The 26,169-nt window shown below is 46.1% G+C and overlaps 1 protein-coding gene across 1 annotated transcript; it reads right to left on the reverse strand.

The window, feature by feature from the left end:
- Positions 1–3,640: 3,640 nt before the first annotated feature.
- On the reverse strand, positions 3,641–25,249 carry HORMAD2 (HORMA domain containing 2). Its single transcript, XM_030959084.1, has 12 exons — positions 25,205–25,249; positions 24,288–24,432; positions 22,655–22,718; positions 21,640–21,676; positions 20,360–20,380; positions 19,662–19,679; positions 18,296–18,363; positions 15,224–15,375; positions 14,363–14,619; positions 14,093–14,212; positions 12,718–12,771; positions 3,641–3,757 (listed from the first exon to the last, which is right to left on the reverse strand). The coding sequence occupies exons 1-12, from the start codon at positions 25,247–25,249 to the stop codon at positions 3,641–3,643; spliced, it is 1,098 nt and encodes a 365-aa protein (XP_030814944.1).
- Between the last annotated feature and the right edge of the window lie 920 nt (positions 25,250–26,169).

Here is a 26,169-nt window from a genome sequence, read left to right on the forward strand (position 1 = left end):
AGCCAGGGTATTTGCATTCCTATTTTCCCAGTGTGCAGCCAGCTCCCCAGCCAGGTATTCACACCATCAGCCAATGGATTCTGCAGTAGAACAGTGGGTCATTGATGCTCTGGGAAATGCCAAACAGGCCTGTCTGGCACACGGACACCCAGGGCGGCGTTTCCTATGGAAAACTGTGAGCTTTCGGAATCTCAGCCTCCGCTTAAAGGAAAGATCTACATGCCAACCAGACTTAAATTAGCCTTGGAAACTGATTCTGGAAAATGTGCCAGCTCAGATGCAAATCCCTCTTACTTACCTCGTGATGACAACAAAAGCCTGGTGAAATTTTACTCATCCATTAACAGAAAAGACCTTGCCCGGTGACACACGTGGGTGGGATTCCAGCAGGGTGACATTGCTTTTGGCACGAGGGCCTTGGCCCCCAAGAATGGCAGCCCTGTGGCATGACAAATGCAGGCCACAGCCACATACCTTACCTGCTGACTCAAGGGGAAGAATGCAGAACCTACAAAAATTAAACTTCCAGCCAAAATCCCGAGATGGTAATCTCACAGAACAGCCCCTGGGGTAAAAGATTGATGATTAGAATTACACTCAGGAAAACATTGGTTGATTTCTAAACACCTTCAGAGCAAGTTATAGCCAAGACATTCCACTGGGGTCACTTCCTAAATCCACTGGAGGGAAAACATGAGCACTCAGCTCACTGGGACAGTGATTTTTTTTTCACCACCATGGATAGAGGCCCCTCCATGCCCCATTAAAATCAATGGCAGAACTCTCCTGCTTTTAGCATGAACTCATTTTCGTTTCTCCTCCTCCTGGTCATGTTTCTCCTCTCTGTCATATCTCCAAAACTGAAACAGCAGCAGCAGTGATCAGATCAAATTTCTTTCTAGATCACACACAGCTGTGGAAATCTCAAAAGAATCCTCTGGTTTCAGGTGAAAATCAAATGTTGATACCTGTCCACCAGTTTCCCGCAACAGCCCCCGGGGCTGGGGTTATTTTCCTGTTGAGGACAGGCTATTTTTAAGGATGTGGTTGAGACGATGCATTTTCTGTTTGACTTCAGTTTGACTTTCAGTTTGAAACCAACAGATTGCTCTTCTTGTTAACTGCTGTCCCAGAAAGAAGGAAGGATTTCCAGAAGCCCCACTCACCTGGCTGTGGCTCGGCAGGTTGAGGATATCCACACCACAGCGACTGAAGAGCCTGCGGTCGCGATAAACGAGAACAGGTTCCCTTTCTTTGCTGGCTTTCTGAAAAACCCGGGGAGCATTCACTTTCCCCTTACAGAATGTTCCTAATATTCTGGGTTTTTTTAAGCAGTTTTAAATCTTAATTGCTGTTGGGATCTTTGGGTGATCAAAGGGAGGATGGCTGTGATTCTTTGTATTACTCAGTGCTGCATTAGCACCAGGATCACATATTCATTTATTTTGGTTGAGGAGGTAACAGTCTCCTTTCACTGCACGCACACAATTACTGTAAGCATGCAGGGGACTTGCCAAATGATGCATGAGGGGAGGAGGAGAATCTTTGAAGAAAATTGTTCAAACGTAATTTAGTTCACTAATTGGCAAGGGACCGTTACTAACGAATCGCTTCTGTTTTATGTCAGTAGTGAATCAGGTTGATCATGTGTAACATACATTAAGTCAGTTAATGAGTATTAACTAGAAATGCGACCGAAACACAAGAGAAAAAGGGTTTTTCACCTTTAACTAGCCAAGCAGAATCACCAATAAATAAAAGGATATGTGTAAGTGGCTTAGATGATTCCAATCTGCAGTGGAAAGACTTTTCTTAGAAAATGATGGTAACCACAAGTGGGGAAAAAAATCAGATGCTTACTGCGGCACTTCATCATCACTTGCTTTACTTCTAACTAAGCCTGAAATGAAAATGACTAAAAGTCATTACCGTAAAATAGCTGATTAGAACCCCATGTGAACTGAGACAGTGAGTCCTGGCCCTGGCTATGAGACCAGGGCATCATAAGGCCAGTGAAGGCGTGGGTTGACCTGGTGGTGGCTGTGTGTGCACTTTCACTTGGGGACAGGACACCTGTGTGTGCACTTTCACTGGGGAAAGGACACTTGGCACCCCCCGGTCTGCACCAGACAGGCTGATGTGCCCCTAAACCTTGGGAATCCCATGGAGAGCAGTGAGACCACCTTGCTGGAGCAGCCATAATCACAGCCATGCTTCACTCTCACCTCTGTGTGTGACCCAACAGCATGACACAGCTTTGGGTGCAGTCAGGGCTGCAGGAATGTGGCCCTCAGAGCCCAGCAGTGCCAGGGCAGAGCTGTGAGGTGACAGCAGGCCCACGTGCAGAGCCTGGCTCACTTGTGGATGTGCAGCCCTGAGAGCAAACACTGTTACAAAACCTGGGCAGAAGGAAAGTTTCTGGCTGGCTCTGGCATGTGAACAAACTGGCTTATTAGGCTACAGGTGCAAAAATGAGAACATGGAGTGAAAGTGAGGATAAAATGGAGAATTCTGGTGCTCTGCAGGTTTTATGAAATAGGTATCAGGCCATGGAACCTGCCAGACACTGTGGGGGGCTCAGGGACAGGCAGGATCTGTTTGCTGTGATCTGCAGGATTGGCTTTAGGATTGCAATCCAACACTCCACTGCCTGGAGAAGGAGGGTGGCAGAACATCTCGGGGGGCTCAGTCTGGGCATTACCTCTGCTCAGTCAGGCAGGTCCAGCCTTGGCTTTCAACTCAAGCTTTTTAACTTTCTGGCCAAGCAGAGTCAAAACAGAAGGGAGATGCATCAATCCCATCTCCTGGCAGCTTTAGGCAAGGAAAGATCCCTGTTCCAGCAGGAAGGAAGGGCCCTGATGTCTGCAGCCAATCTTGGATACTGCCACAGCAGATGAGAGCTCCAGACTCTATGGATCAGATACTGTTATGTGTTGCTCTCCTTACCTGTATTTGCAGCCACCAGGTACCTTTCTCACAGCAGGTTCTAAACTGGGTATTTTGCAACACAATTTATATCACATAACTGCTGAGCCCCTCGGCACCCCTTGGTGGGGTGCTGACTTAGAAATAAGCTGATAATACAGTCATGGCAACACTACTTGCAGAGTCAGAAGAAAAATCTAAATATCCAGCACCAGCAGAAAATGTGTACAGATTAGTTTATCTCTGCACTCAATAGAGATAAAACCCCTTCATTGAAAAAAAAATCTAAGCTCCAGGAAACAGCAGAAAGGATGAAGTTAAGTACAGTGTGGTGGATCATGAGACATGCTGCCTGCTGGCATTGATACATCAGAGTTCATCTGGAAATAATGCCTTAAATCAGGGTGACAGGACAGTCCAGCCCCAGAGGAGAGGACTTATCCAGTGAGGGGCAGGGGGTGTGAGGGAAAGAGGCAGAAAGAAGCACACAGACACCGTTCATGTGGAATGATAAATTCTCAGCTTAAGAACATCAAACAAGTGCAGCTGGTTGGCAATGCCATGGCAGTTCTGGTGCTTGCTCTCTCTTGGCAATCCAGAGTTTTCACGAGACAAATGAACATGCAGAAATACACGTGGGATGGGGAAGAGTTAAACATTGGTCTGTACCAGTCAGATGACAATGCAAACTCACACCTTCCAAATGTATTGTGTGTCAGAACGAACATAATCTCCTGCCATTCAGAGGCAGCTTCTCTGGTTCACTGACCTTCCTTTTCTTCTCAGGTCCTATTACCTCTTCCTGGCTGAAGGCAAGGTTCAGGAGGTTTATCTGTAAGAACCATCAGAAACAGGGATCATTCTCACAGGGCACGCTCCTGCAACATGAGTTAAAAAGTACAGCTTCCAAAAGTGTCATGTGTATGCCTGGATCCTCCTGGCTTTGCTCAGTGTGATCCTGTTCTCCAGAAAAGCAATTAGGCAAGGAATCAAAACTGGAGTACTGGATGGAGCTGGGAATGTAACAGTTGTGCAAGCAACAGGTTCGGCTTCAGGGACAGGGAATGGATTTTGTGGCAAGGGGACAGGACCCATCTCCCCATCACTGTCAGAAAATAGCAGGAGCAAGGAGATCCTTGAGGAATATAATAGCTGACAGGGCATTTGTTTCTCAACCAACCTCAGATAATCACAACATATGGAAAAGCAGGAGGCACTTGTAGGTGAAATTTGTCACAGCCTTTCAGGAGAAGACACACAGTCCCTCTGTTTGTACATCAGGGAATTCAGTGTGAGCTGGTCAATCTCAGGCTTCAAAACTACCTGTGAGTCTGTGAAAAATAACTAAGCCAAGCAAACATTTTCCCAAAACGCTTAACTTCCCTCTAGAAAGACACAAACCTCTCCCAGAAATACTCTTAGCCTGCGACCCAAGAGGTTAAAAGACACAGATAAATATACGTGAGAATATAAGTGAGTCAATGGAACAGACACTTCAGACAGACCACAGGGAGATGGACAGCCAGGACGACAGCTGAAGTGTTGGCTGTGCCAGGGGACAAACTCACTTATCCTCCTTATCATGTCACATATTTGCATTTCTACAATAATAATCTGGAACTGCTGAGAGCAATGTGGGCTGTCGCCCACCCAGAAGGGACAAAGCACAGTCTGGCACTGTGGCCTCTCTCACTGGAGCTGAGGGGACACACCACAGCGCAGAGCTTCTCCTCCAAAACAAAGTTCACTTGGATGACAGCGAGGTGAAGGGCGAGGGAAAGGAGTGCTAAGAGAATTGCTGCTCCCAAACAGGAGTGCCTCCCTCTAGTGTCACTGCAAGGCACCAGGAACCCCGGAACTGCAGCAGGGGAAGCACAAGGAGTTAATGAAGAGCTGCTCCAGAACACATCCCGGGGATGAGCACAAGGTCTTCAGATTACAAGATGTGGTCATTATAGAATTCCCCACTCACGTCACCAAGGCTGGCTTTCCATCTGACCTTGGAATGAGGCTTCGGCAATCTCTGCATAGCAATGGGTTTTCTAATGTGTGAAATAGCTCTGATTAGGGATTAACAGCAAAATACTTTGCAACAGCCTCCCTTCGCCTCTCTATCATGTTTCAATTTGTTTTTCTTCCCTCCTCTTCATTATGAGCCATACAATGTTGCTTAATGCAAAAGTACAATTTCCTTTCCCTAAAAGCAGAGAAAACAAGAATGTGCCAAAGTGGGCTGGGCAGGTTCTCCCTCACCCTGCACAGTCAGGCTGACAGAGCTTTCCAAGGCTGCCCAAGGTGTGTTTGCTTGAGGACAGATCCATGTGTTACAGCTCCTCACCTGATATTCAGCTGCTCCGACTGGCATTTTTGGCAGCAATTTACTTTCCTCTCCCTAACATTGTTTTAACCCGTCTGCTTCCTTCTATTTTTGAAGTGAAGGGCCCAGAGGAGGAAACCCTGCATCCAAACCTCTGCAGAGCTAACACAGCTGCAGGGTTTGTACCCTGTCTTGCTGGCCACACAACAAAGCAGGGGCACAATTCCCAGTCTCCCAGCCCCATCACCTGGATGAGACAGCTCTCCTTCTGTTTAAACCTAGCTCGAGCTGGTGCTTTAATTTCCGGAGGAATGGACCTTCCACAGCCCAGAAAGCTACTCAGTGAAGGTTTTACCCCTTTGCTATTCCTCCAGAATTTCCTGCATGGATGGGATACTTGTAAGGTGGAGAAATAGCCACAATGAGCAGCTGCTTGCACTCCAGCTCCCCCCAGGTCTCCTGCCCTTTACCACAGGCAGCATGAGCACCTCACAGGAACCTGAGATGAGGAGTGAAAACATCCAAGGAAGCCGTGGAGGGCTCTAGAGAAGCACTATTCAGCCATTCAATGAATCAGATGTCAACAGTGAGAGCTATTTCACTGCAGCCAACGTGTCCTGGCCTGTCCCTGCCCAAGCTCACTTAGGAGCTTGGAGCCAGGAACAGACCCCAAGTCCAACTTCAGGTCCCATCCTTAACCAAACACTCCAGCCTCTTCCCCAGAAATGTGGCTCTAAAGGGGATTAAGTCAGATCCGACATGTGCTTATTTGACTTGAAGCAGAAAGTAAACCTCTTCAACGGTGTGGTGAGAAGCAGGAAATCCCTCCCATTGATTAAACATACAATCAAAGACTTCAGAAGTTAATTAATTCTAATTTTTCCCACGTACTGGGATGCTTCACTTGAATAACTGATGTCAGAGCTTGGGCTGTGAGAATGTTGCATTTCCTCACACACAACCTCAGCCCCATGGATGAGCCAGGAGCTGCAGAAGCAGGTAGAACAAGGTGCAGCCCCTTGCACCCTCACCCCAAAAAGGGACCACGCTGACAGGTGGGACAAGCCCAGAGCAAGCAGCAAAGGCAGCAGCTCCATGACCTCCTGACTCTGAGTCCAAGGCAGAGTTCAGGGTCTGGGTCATATCATGAACACACAGTGAGTGTGAATCTCCTGTTTTACTACGTGTAAAAAGGCAATATTTTGCCGCAGGAGTTTTCCTGTAGAACTGCAGCTAACTTGTGAATCATACAAGTGTTACTAATTTCTGGCATAAAACTCACAGGACAGCTGCGAGTTGTCTGGAGAAGATATCAGGCTAAAAATAGATTAGACTTAGATTAAAGCCTTCCCAAGGCAGACTGGTGGACGAAGCAGAGTGAGCAGACCACAGCCACACTGCTATTCTTAGATAGACACAATCAGGACCCGGTTCTTGTGCTCTGCAGCTTGCAATCCCCAGTGTCCCCACATATTCCGGCCAAAAATTCCCAGCATAAATTGAAGAAAATTTACAGCTCTCCTGACATGTGTTTTGCTTCCCAAGGCATCTTATGCAGAACAGCTAAAATTGCACAAGAGCATTCGGCTGTGTCCCTCTTTGTCCCTGGGCTGCCCCATGCTGGGGTTTGGCACTTGGCAGATTGTATGTCCTCAGAAGAGTTCCCTTTGTCCAGGACACGGAGGGTTTTGTTTGGTACCTTGTAACTATCACCACAAATTCACAAGCACATGAATGTCAAAAGAAGTGCAGTTCCATCGAGCAAGCTGGAAGAATAAGGGCTGAGATACAAGACTGAGCTGCTGAAGAAAGGCAGAGTGACCCTCAGGTGTCAGGACAACACAGTTTGTGTGGAGGACTCTCATCATCAGAGATGTTAATCAGAGTGACCTGAGGCATCCTGTGATTTCAGCTGCAGCTACCACTGACTCAACAGCACAACAAACTCTTGTCACTTCCAAAAATCAACCTGGTGACTCTTCAGATTGGTCCCCTAAGACCTAATTCCTGCCTGCTCACTGACAGCTGCCGGCTCCGTGCTCCGAAGCACAGCAAAATCCCAGGGTCACAGGACACATCATGGTGTCAGTGGAAGGATGAGAGGAGATGGACCCGAACTGAAACCACAGAATCACAGATTCCCAGAATGGTTTGTGTTGGAAGGGATCTTAGAGCTCCTCTCATTCCACTCCCCGGTCATAAGCAGGGGCACTTTCCACTAGCCCAGGTTGCTCCACAGCCCATCTAACCTGGCCTTGAGCACCTTCAGGGAAATACAAGAAATTCCACTTAAACATAAGGACAAACTTTTAATTTTTTTACTGTGAGGGCAACCAAGTAGTGGTGAAAGTCAGCCAGGGAGGTTGTGGAGCCTCCTTCCTTGCAGATACTCGCCACCTGAGAGGAGCAGGTCCCAAGGAACGCTCTCCCTTCCCCTGTGCTCTGAGCAGGTTGGTTGGCCCTGCTGACCCTGGTGCCTGTGCAGGGGTGGCTCTGTGGTTAAACCCCAGCACTGGGCTCCCAACAGTTTCCAGTGCCGTGGTCACACTGACATCAGAGGAATCCCTCCTGATTTCCATCTGTGCAGGAGGATCACGCTGGTTACTGTGAAAGCCAACTTACACAGGTGGAACAATGAGGGACCCTCAGTGTGGTGCTGCTGTGGAAAGCTGCCATGTTTATGTGCCCAGGAAACCACGCCAACACATCACTGACTATCACCAGTCCTCTTCCTTTTCCTCAGCTCTTGATAAACCTTTGTCATTCAGTGCCACTCTTTTGTCTCACACTCCATTCTGCACGTCGTGTATCTTGTAGCTTTTAAAGGAATAATGAACAGATCTTTCCAGAATTCAAAAATTCCAAAATTCCACCTTCAAAAATTTCTGTTAGAAGACAAAATTACCAACAGCTCTCCTGCTAATCTCCTCCAGGGCCCTCAATCACACTGTCCACTTCCGTGAGGGACATTCTCATTGCTGGATCACAATCATTTCCCAGAATTCTGATTCCAACTCTGTAACTGAGGGGAAAAAGACAATGGACACTCTTTCTGCCTATGAGGCTGCTACCCAGCAGGTCCTCATGGGATATTAGATGTGTCCAACCTTAATTTATGTGGATTTCTCCAGAGGGTCTGGCTGCTAGACTGCACAGCAGGAACACAAGGAGTGGCAGCCAGCACGGAAGCGCCACGTCTTCCCGCAGATGTCCCTGGGGGAGCTGCCAGGGAATCTGAGGGTGCAAGGGTTAAATCTCCCTGGATCTGTGGGGTGACAGGCCTCACCTCTGCATGCAGAGATCACTAGGAAACTGTTTCCTGCACACTAGACAGGGATAACTCATGGAAGGGATGAATGGCCCCAAGATACAGCTAAGGATCTGACGTGAACTGAGAGAAGCCAGGAATTTCCTGACCTCCCTGTCTCACTCCTCCCAGCATGGCCTGAGCTCACAGGAAGGAGAGGCAAGCTCATCTCTGAATCTTTCTCTCTTCATTGCTTGGGTCTGTGTAGCTTCAACTAGTTTGGAGGAGAAAATGTTCTGGGAACTTCTCATCAGATACACTCTCTTGATAGACAGACAGAGATAAACCTTGCTGCTTTTTTTCTCTTCTGTGAAAGTTCAAGATAATGACATTGCCACAGAAAAATGCTTTCCTATTGCTCTGCACATGGCAGGTTTCATCCTTCAACTGCCTTCTGTCATGGTACTTCTGAATGTGGTTTGCCTGGGAAAAATCAGACAACAAAGGTCCTGATCTCCAGGCTGTTGTTCTGCAGTTGAACACACTTGTGCTGACCTTCACTGCCAGGAAGAAGCTGTGTACAACACTGCAGCTCAGCAGGGCACAGGAGCTATGGAATGGTTTGGGCTGGAAGGGACCTTAAAACCCATCCAGTGCCACCCCTGCCATGGGCAGGGACACCTCCCACTGTCCCAGGCTGCTCCCAGCCCCAATGTCCAGCCTGGCCTTGGGCACTGCCAGGGATCCAGGACACCCTGTGGCACCCTGTGCCAGGGCCTCTCCACCCTCCCAGGGAACAATTTCTTCCCAATATCCCATCCAGCCCTGCCCTCTGGCAGTGGGAAGCCATTCCCTGTGTCCTGTCCCTCCAGACCCTTATTCCAAGTCCCTCTCCAGCTCTCTTGGAGTCCCTTTGGGCCCTGGAAGGGGGTCTGAGGTCTCTGTCAGGGTAACTGACACTGATCCCTGACACACTAGACAGGTATTACTGCATCATCCATGAAAGTCTGTGTACACAGAGCCTCTTGGAGAAGGAGCACATGGCCAGGTAGCCAAGTCTTCTGCACAAGGAGCAGCAGCTGGAGGCCAGACAGACTGTCCTCTGAGGCCTAAAGCAGCCCTGATTCACAACACTTAGGTATGAACCTCTCCCCAGACATCTCAGCTGCAGACAGCTCCTGTCAGGAGAGGGGATTCACATGGCAGGAGCCTGCCTACAGCAGCCAGTGAATCCCAGAGCAGAACCCCTGAGCCATCCCTGGTCCCACTGGGATGCCCACACAATGCCAAGTGTCAACACTTGTCTCCCTCATGTCCCACAGCAGTCTACAAGCACGGCCAGCCCAGCAGCAGGAGCAGTGTCTGGCAGCAGCTGATGAAGCCAGAAACTTGGGAGGCAGAGCTGCCTGGTGCTGTGCTGATCCAGCCACACCATTCCCAGCTCAGGGCGAGCCAGGGCTCCCTGCATGGCTGCCTCACTGTGCACTGAGACTGTGCTCCAAGGACCACCCCAGAACTTCAGCCCACAGCTTCCTGATGGGAGATAAATGCCTGCAGAGGCGTTCACATGGTCAGATTTTACTCATCTTCCAGTTCTGTTCCATTCCAAACTCATTCCACTGCAACATGTTTGCTTACACGAAGACAAAGCTGACCAAAATCAATTTTCAGGACAAGGACATTCAAGGATGTTCTTTACAAGAGGATAGAAGAGTTTGCTGAGGAACTCAGAAGTAATCCCAAATTCAGTGCAGGACCCAATTCTAGCAGATTTCTATTAGTTAAACTAATGGGCAGCAATTCTCTATTTCCCCCAACCTTTCTTAGCTCCTAAAATGCCAGTGGAAAGAAGGAAGATGCACAAAGATAGCACAGGAGGACAAACCCTTGGCTGATGCAATCAGAAGGCTCCTGAAGCCAGGAGAGGTGAGCTAATTTACATGCTGGTGCCTAACTCTGGATGATTAAGTGCAGAGATGCTCTGCTGGGAAAGGGCAATCTCTCATTTGATCCCAAGGATCATCAATCATGAGATGGCAGATAAGAAGCCAGTGGAGTACATGAAAATTTTTCCCCAACCTGCAAAGCTCTCTGTCACAGACTCTCTGTGACCACTCCTAAAGGCCAGCTCCAGCTCTCACTGGGCAGGAAGAGCTGCTTCTCTTTTGGCAGATCCACATCCTTTCGCCTCTCCCATGTCAATTAGACAAAAATAAGCCTTTAATACTTTCATTCCTGCTTTTCCTGAAGAGCTCTAGGTCAGCAAGATAATGACCAATAAACTCAATTCCAGTTTTTATTTTTGGTAACCAAGCAATCAGAAGGATTCACTCCAGCTGAAGAGCAGAAATGCGCTCACCCACATTTCCAAAAGCAACTTGTGACTGTGGGTAACGGTTTTGAACTCAGAACTTCTTGAATATCAAATCCCTGTGCAGACAGCAATTTTCTGTGACACTCTAAATTGTTCTGGTTCGTTCGGAAGATTTTGGCATTCCCACCCCAACCCAAGAGCTGGAAAACACTATTAATAGTGTCTGCATGGCAGCAAGGTGTTCACATTCACACCCCACCAGGTCTGCTCCTCCTCATCTCACCTACACCTGACCCTGTCAGACAACACCTAACTCACAGACTTCCACCCCAGCTTCTCCTCATTTTTTAGGACAAACCTCAGCCACCAGTTTGGCTTCCTGATTCATATGGAATACACAATGGTCATTTGTTTTAACCACTTCCTTCAGAAAAGAAGGGAAAGTCCCTCTCATATGGAAAAAAGTGTCGAATTTTTATTAGTGCAGGCTTTACAGTGATGATTCTAACTACTGGCTTGACTTTGTTTTTCCCTAAACAGGGTGAAATATTAGCCAGTTTCTAAGCTATGAGGTTTTAAAAATAGCATCAAAGAATACATTAAGAAAAGAATCTCCCAGGGCTTGGGATTTTTTTAAAAGTCTTTGGAAGCACATGATGGATAAAGTGATTCTTCCATTTTTCAGCAACTAATGCTGTTTCCACCACCTTCAGACACTCTCACTCCTGCTACCGAATTCTAATGAAATGCACATGCTGAGAGAGGTGTCTGGTGCTGTGCTGGCCATGGTGACAGCCCCAAAAGAAGGTCAGAGCATGAATCAGTGGGGCAACCATGAGTCGCAAACAAAAAAGGCTCCTGTTTTCACAGACGACAGAATAAACAATGATCAGAAGGAAAGCGGAGGATGTGACACGAAAAAAAAATGTGGTTAAAGTTTGAAAAATACCAGCCTAGGCACACAAGTTCACTTCTAAGATCCAGAGTCAAGGCAAATACCTCACAGATGCCTTTAGAATGACAGGGTGAGCTGCAGTCTGCAGTTGCTGTCTGGGTTAGACACCCCGGGATTCTTTTCAACAGAGGCGGGGAAAATTTTAGTAGCAATTTCCTACTCTCGTTAACTTATCCTGTAAAGATGCAGTTTCTGACCATTCAAGCTCACATGATTCTCAGCTAATTTGAATGGGAGGAGGATCAAGTGGCAAGTCTTGTGGTATTCAGAGATTTGCCATGTCACTGAACAAACCTCTGCATGTGAATTTGGGTTCAGATGGTGACTCAGGGTTTGGCTGGCCAGCCTTCAGGGTGGGATTAATTTTTTACTTATCTAAAACAACCTACCTGGTCTATCCTAATTCTCTGAGTTGCCCCAACAACCATCAAAAAAGAGATCAGTACCTCTAGGGGATAATTCTTCCTAGTCCAGAGGGGTAACCAAAAAGGGATAGGAATCATTAGGTACCTGTGACTCACATGTAAAGAAAGTCTGGAAGCAGGAGGGGAGAGGTGAAGACCATATTAGGCAAAAAATACACCCTTCAGACCTAAAATAGGGTAGTGATTTCAGACCCTTAATCTAAAACCACCCACAGGTAAACAAGCCTGGCTGGGACAGAGATAGGCTCTGTGTGTGTTACTCAGAGGTACCAACTCCAGAGAATAGAATTAAATTCCAGTACTGGGCAGAGGAAATAAACTGATCATGGAAAGCTTCTTCCTAAATGCTTCCAGTTTATGTTTACATCTCTGAGTAAACAGAGTATGTTTACTCTGTAGCCTTTATGTATTGTTACCCTGCACAGTAAATCCACTAATGTTAGTGAATTTTGTGTCATCTTTGATGATGCAATGATCCATGGCAGTGTATTCCTCTGTGCCTGGAGTATCTCAGAACCACTAAAGCTTCCTCACCTCCTGACACGCCCTTGAGCAAGGCATCCTGTCTGTCTCCTTGATTCCTCTCTTCTTGCTACCTGCAACCCAAACAGCAAAGTAAAATTAGCTGCAAAGTGCTTAATTAAAAAAAAAATAAAAATCTGGAAGCCTGACTAAACCACTGAGGCAGAAATCCCATGAAATTGTGTAAGCTTTGCTCTCAGACACTGCCAGCAGTGGCAGTTTATTCCTAGAAAGAGAGATTTCAGCATGAAGTGTCATCTGAACATCAGCTTGCAGCAGCTCTATCAATTAAAATCTCCCTTTCAACCTGGATCTAAGAAAACAAAGCTTATGTCTAGACATGCCCTAAGTGTGAGGGGTGGGGGAAAGGAGGGGAGATCTCCCCCTGGTTAATATTTATTAACCTTTCAGACAGTTTCAATAAAATTTGAGGGGGTGTCCAAAGTGTCTCGGTGTCATGAGATGAGGCAACTGTTTAGAGAAGGAGGATCCTGTAAAAATCCCCAGAGCAGCAAAAATGGCAGGATGAGTTAATTCCTTATTAGTCATGGGGGAATCTGCAGGGGAAAGACCTGCAAAGGTGATTTCACAGGCAGGGAAGCTGCTCTATCCTACTGCCTGACAATCCCAGGAATGCTATTTACCATTTTGTCACTAGATGGTATTGTTCCACAGGCTATATCCCAGAGCCTCGAAGGTCAAACAGCATGGTATAGCACAGGCTGGGTTGATTAAAGGCACAGAAAAGGCTTTTTTTTCTCATGTATTTTAATGTAGCTTTTCCCACATGGAAGTTATTAGCAAAAGTCAAACTGTAACAGCTAAAGGAAAAGAGCTTTGTTGAACATGGAGATAATGTAACTCAGTTTTGATGATCTGGGCATTTCCTCCATATCTCAAAAAAACTGCTGAGATAAAGAGGTACAAAGATACTGATACAAAATCAAATGTTTCTGTTAACAAACCAAGCATAATCAACCAGTCCTTTGTTACAGTCCAGTCTGACCCGACACAAACAGCCTGACAAACTTTGCTCATCCAAAACTTAAATATTAGAGAATCACAGAATCATGGAATGGGTTGGGTGGGAAGGGACATTAAAACCAACCCAGTGCCACCCCCTACCTGGGACCTTCCACTGTCCCAGGATGCTCCCAGCCCCAATGTCCAGCCTGGCCTTGGGCACTGCCAGGGATCCAGGGGCAGCCCCAGCTGCTCTGGGCACCTGTGCCAGGGCCTGCCCACCCTGCCAGGGAACAATTTTTTTCTCTAATATCTCAAATAACCTACTGTTATTAACAGCACTGAAAGACCTTACCCAGGGCATTGTGTGGAATACATTATGCTGGGATATAATCAGGAGCAGAAGCTCCTTCAGTTTTAAAACTGGGCATTTACCTTTATCTTCAAGGCATAAAGAAGATGCTTCTGTTTTTCTGCCTGGATGGGTGTCACTTCTGTCCCCTTCATGCTCATTTGAATCTGCTCTGACAGGGCAAGGGTGATTCTGTAAAACAAATGATGTTTTGTCTTAACATATATAACCTAAAAAATATACCCAGGTCGTAAATCCATAAGGAACATGTTTCTTTTAAGGAGGTTTTTGCTAGATAAATTCTATTCTTCTGGAGAGAATCAGATAGAGCTATTTCTATACCTTTGTGCACTCCTCCTCCTCCTCATCTTCCTCACAGTCCAGCCCTTGGTGGGAGATCTCAGTAGGGCCATTCTTCTGGATCAGGTTGCTGTCAGCCTTCTTCACCCTCTTCTTCTCAGTTGTTACTCTGACTTTCATGAGGTGGAAATCAGTGGAGACTGAGCCCACTTTCAGGTTGATGGGATCCCCAGCAAACAAGAGGTCACCAGGGCTGTCATCTTCCTTGAAGCCAGGGGGCTGGTAATCCTTGGGAGTGACTGCACAGGGAGAGGGAACCCCATGAGGTCAGGGAAACTGAGTTCCATCTCTCCTCAGTCTGATTTAGAAAGAGCAGTTATGAACCAGCTTCAAGTACCATCAACTACTAAAAATATTCCAGGTTTTTGGGTTTTTTTAGGAGGAAGGGAGAGAATGCAAAGAATAAAATGAGCTGAGCAAATGTTATCAGGGAGCTCAAAGAAAAAATTACTTTAGGATGCTGAGATACCAATAAAGTGCTGGAGCAAAACCTGACATTGCTTGTTCCTTAAGGAAATAAACTTAAAAAAAAAAAAAAACCAAACCAAAACAAAAAAACTCCCAACAAAACAAAACAAAACAACAAAAACAAACCAGGGAAGAAGGATTTTTCCCTTTCACACCACATAGCTGTACTTCTTATATGGATTTCAAACCTTTCCTAAAAACATCTGCCACCCCTGTGCATCAGAAAGATTTACTATGTTACACCATTTCTCAGTGCTATCAGCCAACAGCTTCTCCCATCTCACCTTTTCTATGCTTTATTTTATTCACAGGGCTCACACTTATTACAGACACTGATGGAAGTCTCCCCCAGGGCACACCCTGCTCTCCACCTACCATGGTTGTAGTAGAGGAGTTTCATGCTCAGGGTGATGTCATTGGGCAGTGGCCCCAGGTCCTGCATGAGCAGGTACAGGGTCCTGAGCAGGAGCCTGCTGGCATGTTTGACATCCTTGCTGCACAGCCCAGCCACAAACTCCCTGTGGTTGCTGCAATGGAAGAAGAATAATGGATTTGTTATCCTCAGTCATGAATATTCACGATCCAATTACACACACAGAGCACCCACTGACTTGTCTGAAACCACCAGTGACAAAGCTACAATGTCTTTATGTGATTTCCAGATAAACAGGGAAGTGAAACAGGCTCCAGGGATGGGGTGGCATCCCCAGAACACCCGCTCCAAACTCAGAGGCCTGGCATTTACATTTGAACAGACTTCGGAGCTGGGGCAACCATTATACAAATGTCATGACTCACTTGTTTGAACATGATTAAATTGGATCAAAGGACCATAAAACAAGTGCCTTTCACCTAAGCAATTTCAGGAATGAGAGGAATGAGTTGAGGATCCCATCTAAAGCTGATTCATCACAGGGGCTATTTTCAAGTCCATTCTGCAGTTTTTGAAGAGAAGTGAATTGCATGTTCTCACTCAATTCCATGTAAGAAAAAGCAGCTCAGAGGCACATTTTTCAGCAGTGACAAAGGGGCATTCCTCTCACTTCCTTCACCCATCCAAATGTCAGCTGGCTGCTCCAAGCCAGCAGTCCAGACAGAGACCCATGGGTGACATGAGTGGGATGAATGGCGCTCCAGAGGAGTTTGTTTCTCTTTGATTAAAACTGAGGTAGATGAGATGAGCAACTCAGAGCCAGCCAACTTCAGAGCAGATGAATCACTGGGTGACTAAGGGACCTGAACTTCCCTAAATTTCAATGAGAAGGGGTCATAAAGATGTGTAGCTCCTTCATTACGACCCCTAACAGTATGTGTGGGCTGGAGGGTGCACAACACAATCATCCCAAATTGCATCAAAAGCAGTAAAAAAGTAACCCAAGAATATCCCAGAGTAAAGCTGACTGACTGACTCCCAGAAAGGAACAAATTAAGAGCAATTCCCCCTTCCAGCTGAACTTCTTTGGGTCATGAAAGTGGGGTGGCTGTGGAACAGCTGGACTCCCCAAGGTATGGAATCACAGCATCATTTAGGTTGGAAAAGACCTCTAAGACCATGAAGTCCAAACTCTGTGGTATTAGATGTGCACTGTGGTCCTTGATTAAATCCTGCATGTTCAGAAACCTACAGTGAGAGGATAATGCTGGCAGTGCCTAAGGTGGAATATCCATCACCATTACAAACTGTGGGATTAGCAGATGAGAAATGGCAAAAGGGAAGTTCATAAGAAAAAAAGAAACGAGATGTCCATAGGAATTAACAGGTCAAGCACTGCTTCAATATGGGAATAAGACTGAGAATTTGATGCAGGAGGGAGTCAAAAAGCAGAAGATAAGGAACAGAACCTTGGAAGGAGTGGCAAGGAAGTCCTCCAAAATCTGTTTAAAATAAGGCAAGGACCATTTAGGAGAAAGTTTCCCCTTACCCCTTGGATGTGATGCTGCAGCCTCACAAAACCTTTCTCCCAGAGTGATTAACTCCGAGTTTGCACAGGACAGCTGCTGCAGGTGTAAAAGGCAGCATTATCAGCTGAAGGAGCTGATAGCAAAGATGACACAATTCCCTGATCTGTGCCAGAACTCTGGATTATTAAAGACTGCAGGGACACGCATGAGCCTGCCACAGCACTGCCAATCCCCACGGAAACAGAGCCCAGGAATCCAGCGCCACAGGCTCTGGAGCCTCAGAGCACATTCAAGCATGAGAGGAAGATGGCTTGGCCTCTCCCTGGATCACACAAAGGACACCCAAGCTCCATGTGGGGACTGTCCTTATTTCTAGGAATTAATGAGTAAGGCTGATTAAAACCCCAAAGTACTCAAGGACTATCTATTATCCTTCAAATCCCAGATCTCCTCTTCCCCTCAGTGTGAGGACACTGGACAGCAGCTTCGAAGCAGAAATGGCGGGCACAGCCAAAAAGTCATTCCAGAGATAATTCAGATTTGCCCAAAAGAAAATAATTTTGCCTTATGGTTAAAGATTATTTGAATGTGTTTAGAGAAAGAGCAGCTAAGGGCACACTCCAGGAGTGCTGGGGAGGAGCTTCCTGAGGAGCACACAAGACAGCAGAGCTCTCTTGCTGTCCAGGCAGGTTCCAAGATCCATCTTTCACCAGTGCCAGCTGCAGAACAAAGTAAAAACAGGTTAATAATTTTTCTTTGCTTTGGTTATAGCAAATGGCCTTTGATAGCATTTATTTGAAGCTCCACAGGATTATGGCCTACTAAACACAGCTTTAAATACCTAACAGAGAGTGCCAAAAAGAGGCAAAAAGCTGCTTCTTCCTGCCACATATTTTGCACCATCAGCTCAGGCACCCTAAGTGAAAGTTCTCTCAGGTCACCCACACAGGGCTGCTCAAGCAGAACACACGTATGCAAATGCTCAAGGGAAAAAAAATCCGGGGCACAGGATCGTGGTGAAAGGGCTCAAACTGAGCAAGTTTCATCTGAAAGCATGAGGCTGCCGGTGGAAGTGCAAGAACACTGGTTGTTAGCTGAGACAGCAGCAAGCTCAACAACTGGGCTGGTTTCTGCATGGCTTCCCTGATGAAGCACCACTTCTGTCAATTGTCCTTGGCTCAGGTGTACTCTGAGGGCCTCGTGGTGCTGTGAAAGAGCATTTCAGCTCATCCTCCCAGCAGTTCATACCCTGTAAGGAGAATATCCTCAACTCTGATGGTATTTACAGCTGCTGAATGACTTGGACCTGCTCAAACGACAGAATCACAGGATGGTTTGGAATGACCTTAAAGCTCATGCTGCTCCCCACCCTGCCATCTGCACAGACACCCTCCACTAAAGCAGGTTCCTCCATCCAACCTTGCTTTGGACACTTTCAGGGATGGGGAGTCCACAACCTCTCTGGGCAATCATAAAGTGCAGCTTCTTAATGCTTCAAGAACACAGTTTTTAATGTAACCCTGAGAAATCAACCCAAATCCTTACCTGCTGATGTCCATCTGGGGCACCTTGTTTTTGTACTTGAATTTGAATTGATACATTTCAGTGACTGTCTAGAAATGTAACAAGAGAGAGAAGCAGAAATGGATCACTTTGAGAAACAAGATGTGTCCAGCAGTGCCCTGAGCTTGGAGAGTCCTTTCACACTCTCTGCCTTTCACACAGAATTTATCTAGTGACATGCTGACAATTTTAACTCTGTTACTGCTTGCACAGGCTTTGGCAAATTCTCTTAACAGCTGCATCTTACCTAGCACCGAAAGAATCACAACAAAATCACAAACTTCCTGCCTCCTCCTTCCACTTCCTCTGTGGGCCTGGCTTTCCTACTTCAGTCTCTAGCAAGGCTCCAGGGCTGGCCAGTCCTCCCAGTGTCCCTTGCTAAAGGAAAACTGGGAAGCTGCTCAGGTGACCAGTGCCAGAGGGAAGCCTGGCCCCGTGCTCTGAATGGGGACAAGGGCCTGGAGGACTCTTCCCACAGGGAAATCCAAACAATATTACATGGGAAATAGCTGAACTTCACTGGTCTCGGACTCTCTTTGAGGTAGACAAAAATAGTGGATGATTTTCCATTTAAAAGAATTAAAGAATAAAACAATTAGGAAGAACAGACAGCTTCCCCCCAAGAGAAAGGGTCTATTGTACACCAATTCCATGCCTATAATTCACTTTTTCTGGAGACAATGAGGTCGATTAGTAGGAGCTCAGCTGAGGTCTTAACTCGGAGCTTTCCTTGCAAATCCCAGCCTTGGCATGGCTCAGCTCCCGCTCTGTCCCCAGACTCTGAGGTGCCACACAGCAGAACTGGAACCAGGTTCAGATGCAAAGGGTCTGAAGCTGTTCTCTGATCCAGAGCATGGATGCAGACCCTCACTCCTGGATCACACACCCCAGGTGAAACCAAACAGAAACACAACAGGGAACACAGAGAGGCCAAGGACAGGCACCACCCAACACACCCATCCAGGACTGAAGGGATTCCTGACTTATGTCCTACACCTCTCTGCATGACAAACCAGCTCTTTTCATCAGAGCTGTTAAAAAGGTGGTTTGCAAATGAGTAATGTTGAATTTCCCATTTTTTCTCTTTGGGAAAAGAAAACAAAACTGTGAACATGCCCATTAGTTGTCTGCTAACATCCCTGCCTGAGGCCCTGGTGGGCCCTCAGCCGGGTGTTTGATCACAGTGCAGCTCACTGAGCTGGCACTCTGGAGTGAAGGCACAGGAACAGAAATGGGGTCACCAAGGAGCTATGTCAGGGTAGGACTTAAGCCTCCACTCCACTCTGAATACAAGTGTACTCACCCATGTCTTCAGCTGCCTCAAAGATTAATTAAGACTCTTTCTTACCTCGGGATTGGTGTAAATCTGTTACAAGAAAGCACAGTGAGGACATTCTCCCTAGGACAACTTGAACCAGTGACTAACAAGGATTTTTCAGTTTACAGCAGAGACTGTGCTATCTTTAGTGTGGGATCAGAGAAAGGAATGGCTGGGAAAGAGCCTTCTTCTATCTGCAGTCAATACTTACCACTTCAAAGACAGGTGAAGACACTCATGCGTGCAATACTGGAGGAATGAGGTTAATTCCCATTCCAGCCCTCACAGGCAGCTATTGATGCCTGGGATTTAACTGCTCAGATGATGTACAGGGTGGATGGTGAGCAAAGCTCCTGGTGCTTTGCAGGGGGCTGGGGCCAACAGTGAGAACAACCAGTGTGTGGTTTCTCCAGGATCAGATTAATAAGGAGGACCCCTCTGCAGGGGGAAATGGAGAGCACATGGCAGCTTCCATGACAGGAATCACTCTTAGAGTTTAAGGAGACAAATAAGGCCTCAGTCAGAAGTCTGACGTGCTGAGAAAAACATTCCCATGCAGCCTTGAACTCTACATTTACTGTATCTAAGACAGGTCACAGCTCTATTAAAAATCACACACATTTTGGCTTCTCCTTAAAAAAGGCACAAGTGGGTTGACACAACCTTGACTCTGTATCTCTTTCAAGCAGGGGAGGGGAGAGAAAACCACTTTGTATTCATTTACTTACTGCAAGGACAGCCACGTGTAGCTAAGGAGAGAAAACCAAAACAAAACACAAAATCAACATCTAACCTTAGCGGGCAAGGAAAAGCAAGTCCTATCAAACCCCGGCTGCCTACACAGGGAGAAAGAATAGATACAGTCAACAAACCAGGAGTTAAAACCCTTTTTGCAGATTCTTCCCAGCACAGCATCAGCAACACCTAGTGGCCAGTTTGCCTGGCTTGACACAGTTTCCCAAAAAACAACTCCATGCTCAGTAATCTCCCTTGGGACTCCTTTCAAACAAATCCCCAAATACTGGTTTAAAACTCTTCACAAGAGCACCCATCCCTACTGAAGGTTAATATTTGCTTTCTGCTAGGAAATTCCCCAAAGGTATTTAATTTATACTCTATCAAGGAATTGCACATGGGACTGCCCTTAAAAACAATCTTATAACATGCATTAAATCCCTCAGTTTTTCCTTAATCCTTGTCAAACAATTAATTTATGTCTCACATGAATAACAAAGGGCTAAATACCTCCTAGAGCTGTCAGCAAGCAATAAACTGTGTTCACAACACTGTCAATTGTGCACACTGACAGCAGTACTGATGTCTGAGGAACACTCAGATCATCAGTGCCAGAAGAACCAGTGCTCCACCTGGTCTGGAGGAGCTGGGCTGGTGAACAGTGCAGACACAGAGCACAGCAACTGGTGCTTTTGCCTGTGCAGGGCAGCTTTTATGTGAAAATCAGCAAGGAATATGAGCACTTGCTAGCTGGTTCTGTCCTGGAAGCGGTTACATATCTTATTTGGTGAATTAAGGGGGAAAAAAAAGGGATAAATTCTGAGCCTGAGAGAAAAGCCAGGAGGGTTAGAGAACATGAGATGAAGGGGAAAGATTAGGGGAAAGGAGATGAAGGACAGCAGAAGCACAGAACCTCTCTCAAGAAAACAAAAACAGGAAGGAGATCCAGATCTCAGCTCTGCCTGGCAGGATCTCTATCAGATGTAAGAGAACACAAATGTAGAGCACAGAATTAAGGAAAATCCATTGCAGGCTGCAAATTCGTTCCCACACCATGGACAGGAGAGCCCAGAGAAAGTGGACAGGATTTGAGCTCAAGGCATAAAATCCCAAATCTCATACTCAGGGCAGGGTCTTTCCCCTGTCCCACAGCTGTAAAGGTTTTGGGTGCATCAAAAATCCCAACAGAAATCCAGCAGGAATGGAAGGAAAGTTTTGTGCTTACTTTATGAAGAAATAGGACACTCTAATAAAAAGTGAAAAAAACACTCACATACTGCTTCTCCAAAGCATCAAAACAACCTTGAATCCTGCCAGGGAAAAAAAAACACATGTTAATACTAACCAGCAATATTTATCTCCTGATCTGTAAACATACTCATTAGATGTGGGTTAAAGTGCATTTTTTTTTTCTGGAATTAGGTCAATATAACCAACAACATTTGGGACTTGTGAAGTCCTTTTCAGGTCAGTCCCAAAGGCAGCATTTTCCTTTCTGCATCTGTGCACTGTTTATACTTCTGGGGCATTATCCTGTCAGCCCAGAGCCTGCTTAAATCCTGACCAAGACAAGGATTGGAGGCCAAAGGCTGGCTCTGAGTGTGTCCCTGCTCAGTGCTCTGTTCCAGCTCCCCAGCCAGAGCTTTGATGGCTCTTTTCCCATCAGCCTTGTACAGAGTTCGGCTCAATCTGAACATGTCTGGTCTTGTAAATCTGTTATCTGATGCAGAGTTTACCGCAATGGATTTTCTCAAAGTAGTAAATATTGTTTGAAGCATCAGTGGCCAGATATTTACTCTTGGAGTCAAAGGATGTGCAGCAAGGTATCTCCCTAGCACATCAGGGACAGTTTTTCTGCTTGTTGGGAACATGCCAACTGTGAAATACATCCTGAAGAAAACTGTGGGGTTCTTAGAGAGGGAGATAAAATATTGTACATACTGAAAAACAAGCGCAAGAATCCCTATCAAAGTGAAACTAGAAAAAATTAAACCCAACAGAAAGGATCTCATGACAGTCTTTACCCTCTCTCTGCACCTCTGCTGCCACATGTGCTCTGGGGCCTGACCATGACCTCACTGCAGCCAACACTTCCACAGACCTTGAACTCACATGATCTCAGTCACTAATTCTGTCCTGCTTACACAGGGGCCAAGCACCCCCAGCTGCAGTGGGAGCTCCCCTGGCACCAGGGCACAATGTTTTCCAGTTCAGGAAGAAGAAGAATGCAGGGGCAGATGTCTCCTACTCAGCACAATCTTGTCTTGGTTTCACTGTTACTCACTTACCACTTGACTATCTGCAATGATCCCAGACAGCTTTTATCTTCTCGGAGAATTTTTAGACAGAGGTCTGCAAAACGAGATTTAGCACATAGTTACAATCCTTATCACAGTTCTTGGGCAAACACTGAAACTAAGCCAGTCCATCCTCCCTTTTTTGGATAAAAGCTTTATCTGAAGGTCCTTCCTGAGCGGAAATGTTGGGTTTCCACCAAGTCCCAGGTGGGCTGACACAAGCTTATTGCTGGGTTTGCAAATGTCAGAGCTATCCTCAGAAGCTCTGGGCTCTCCCAGAAGAAGGGATGGAGTTATAGCTTTATTACACCAGCAGCTTCATCCTCTCCTCTCTCTTCTTCTCCACTCCATCCTTGACCACCCCTTAACACCTTCCCTTCTGCATTCAGACTTCACCAACATCCATGAGAAGTGATGTCCCAAGGACTGTGCTCAGAATCAACTTTCTGTGAAGTTTTTCCACACAGCTCCTTCTACCTGTGCTTCCAGGCATTCAGAATGGCAAAAGGCACACCTGTCCTACAGGTGAAAAGGGCCATTAATAACACCTTGGGATTCAACCAAGGGGCCCTTGAAGATGTGAGCAGGCCAGGTGTTAACACCTCTCATCAAAGAGGCACTAGACAGACCTGACATTTGACCAGTGGCTTTTCAGGGTTAGGGGGTCAAGAACCAACTTGGGATTTCTGTGCCCTCAACTAAATCTGCAAAGTACATGTGAACATGTTTCAGGGCAACTAATGCCATAAGGGACAACACAGAAATGGACTGGAATGCATGGGGACATTTCACACCTTGAATGATCATAAAGATGTTCATGAATCAAAGCATCACTAATTCTTGGAATTGTGTGACAAGAGCTTGGCTCTGAAAGTTCTTTTTTTTCCCTAAAAAGTTCTGATTCCCAAAGCACATATGAGATAGTTTTCATGGAAATAAACCCCAAATCCCAACAATGAAACTGTTTTACACTGAAGGAGGGATGATGTAGATTAGATGTAAGTCAGGTTTTTATAATGAGGGTGGTAAAACACTGGCACAGGTTGCCCACAGAGAAGGTGGATGCTCCATTCCTGGAAATATTCAAGGTCAGGTTGGATGGGGCTTGGAGCAACCTGGTCTACTGGAAGATGTCCCTGCCCATGGCAGAGGGTTGGACTTGATGGTCTTTAAAAAGTCCCATCCAACCCAAACCATTCCACAATTCTATGAAAATGGACAAATCTAATTTCAGCCTCCCAATGAAAATTTGAAATGTGAACCTCATGGGTTCAAAGATCCAAAAGAAAATGAAACATTCCAGTAAGAGTAAATTTTTAAAACTTTCTGTGTTTTAAGTCACTCTTCTGGCTCTGAGACCTGATTCATGGGGCTGGCAATGCCAAGGAATAACTCTAAACCAAGTGGAATACTGACAGAGAAGCCAGGAGCTCAGGGTTGTCTTCCATGCTCTCTGTCAGAAATTCTGTCTGCACCCAGACTTGAGAAGATTTGAGAATCTGTAGCCAACCCCCACCCAAAGCGAAGTCACCCACATGTGCAGCCAGAAGATAACACATAAGGCAGATTATAGATAAAATGCAGTGAGTAGAAAGAAGCCCTCAGCACAAAGTGCAGGTGTTACCATCCAGATAACGAGTGCCATAGGAGCTCTCTGGGAACAGCCCCCTCATGTAGGTTATGCAGGACACAGAGATGGCCAGGAGCCTTTTCACCAGCACCAGGGACTGCTGCTCTGTGGTGATGCTCTCAGGGAACAGCACTGCCTCCTGGAAAAGCACGGCAAGGCCAGAAATAGCACCTTCTTAAGTGTAACACAGATTATATTTAGAAACAAGTCTCAGCAGGTGGGAAGAGGGTAACTTAGAAATGTAACGTGAAATTTTAAGGTTTCTCTGGTGTTTAAGCTAGGCAGGGAAGACTCGTGTGTGAGGTGGGTGGATTAAATGATTTAAGGGCAGAGATCAATAGATCTGACATCATTACCCAGATGCAGAGTGCACCGGTTGGATGTGCCCTCCCCTTTATCACATTCCCACCCCCTCCACTGCACCAATGCTGGCACCTAACAGACAGCCACCCCTCAGAAGAGGTGTGCAGTTTTAATTGTGGAGTCACACAAGCCCAGGGCTGGTGTGGCAGCCACTGCTGTACCAAAGGCTGCTGGTTTGAGCTCTGACAGCAGCCTGAGTTGCCAACAGAGTGATTTTAACTCAAGCTGTAAAACAGCACCTGGAGCTACAGTAAATACACACTGCGTGATGCCAACATGAACAATGCAGTGGACACTGCACTAAATTTAGTTCTTCTATTACTTTATTGCTGTTCTTCCTGCTAATAAAGCTCTGTGCACACCTAATGAGCCTACATTTATTGAGTCAAATCATGTCAGAGCCCCACACTGCCTCTCACTGAATTGGAATGAATCCAGCTAAGAGCAGTGCAGACAACAGAAGGGTTTCCTGCCTCCGCAGGCACAGGCGTACCAGGTCCCAAACCGAGAGCTAAGATTGTCTGCACCACCATATTTTAATTTTTTACCTTAGAGGGCTTTTTCTTTTGCTTGAGTAGCTGCTGAGCAGCCATCCTGTGTTTCAAAGACCTGCCTTCCACTTGTAACTAAACCCTGAAAAATAAAGAAGGCATGAGACACGTAGAAAGCACAGTTACTGCTATTTCTTATCTATATTAAAGTAAGAATGAAATTCCTCAGAGTTTGAAAGCCAATTGCCAGGAAGGACAGGTAAAGCAAAGTAAACCAAGGGTACTCCATGGCACTGAGCCTGCAGAGCATGAAAACTCCTGCACACTGGTAAACAATCAATAGTATTTGAAATTCAGGGCCACAAGTGCACCTGGTGTCAGTCGGTGCTACTTCAGAATGCATTTCTCATATTCCAAACCACAAATGTTAATTCCTACAACCATTAGAAAGTGTGGAGGGGGAATGTGAAAGAACTGGAGGTCTGCCAATAGCAGTTAATAACTTAGCAAGGGTAAGCAGGAAACGTGCTAACATCAGTCTTGGCCAGAATAAGGGAATGATTCTTCTGGGACACCTTGAAAGGTAAAAAAAAAGGAAAAAAAAAAGGGAGAGTACCAATTGTTTCAGTTAGACAAGCCTGGATTGAAGAGGAAAATACTCATTTTACCAGAATGGAGAGCTGATTGGTACAGGCAATAACACTGGATATTCCATGTTTCTCACTTGAGTGAGGTGCTTGATTTAGCACCATCTGACAATCCTGATTAAAAACTTCCATTAGCTGGAATTAACAAGGCCTGCATTAACTGGTTTGAAAAATGACTTGCTGGGAGATCTCCACATCTCATTGTAAATGGGGGATGTTAATGAAAGGAAACACCACCAACGGGTCCCAGAGGGACGGTGCTGTGTCCGCAGCTACTCAACTTCCCCAGTAACAATTAAAGTAATAGCACAAACACGGCAGGGTGATTTAACTCCTGACCTAATGCAGCCTTTTATTAACTCAGCTGATCAAACC

The sequence above is a fragment of the Camarhynchus parvulus genome, chromosome 15 (genome assembly GCF_901933205.1).
Source record: "Camarhynchus parvulus chromosome 15, STF_HiC, whole genome shotgun sequence".
Lineage (NCBI taxonomy): Eukaryota > Metazoa > Chordata > Aves > Passeriformes > Thraupidae > Camarhynchus > Camarhynchus parvulus.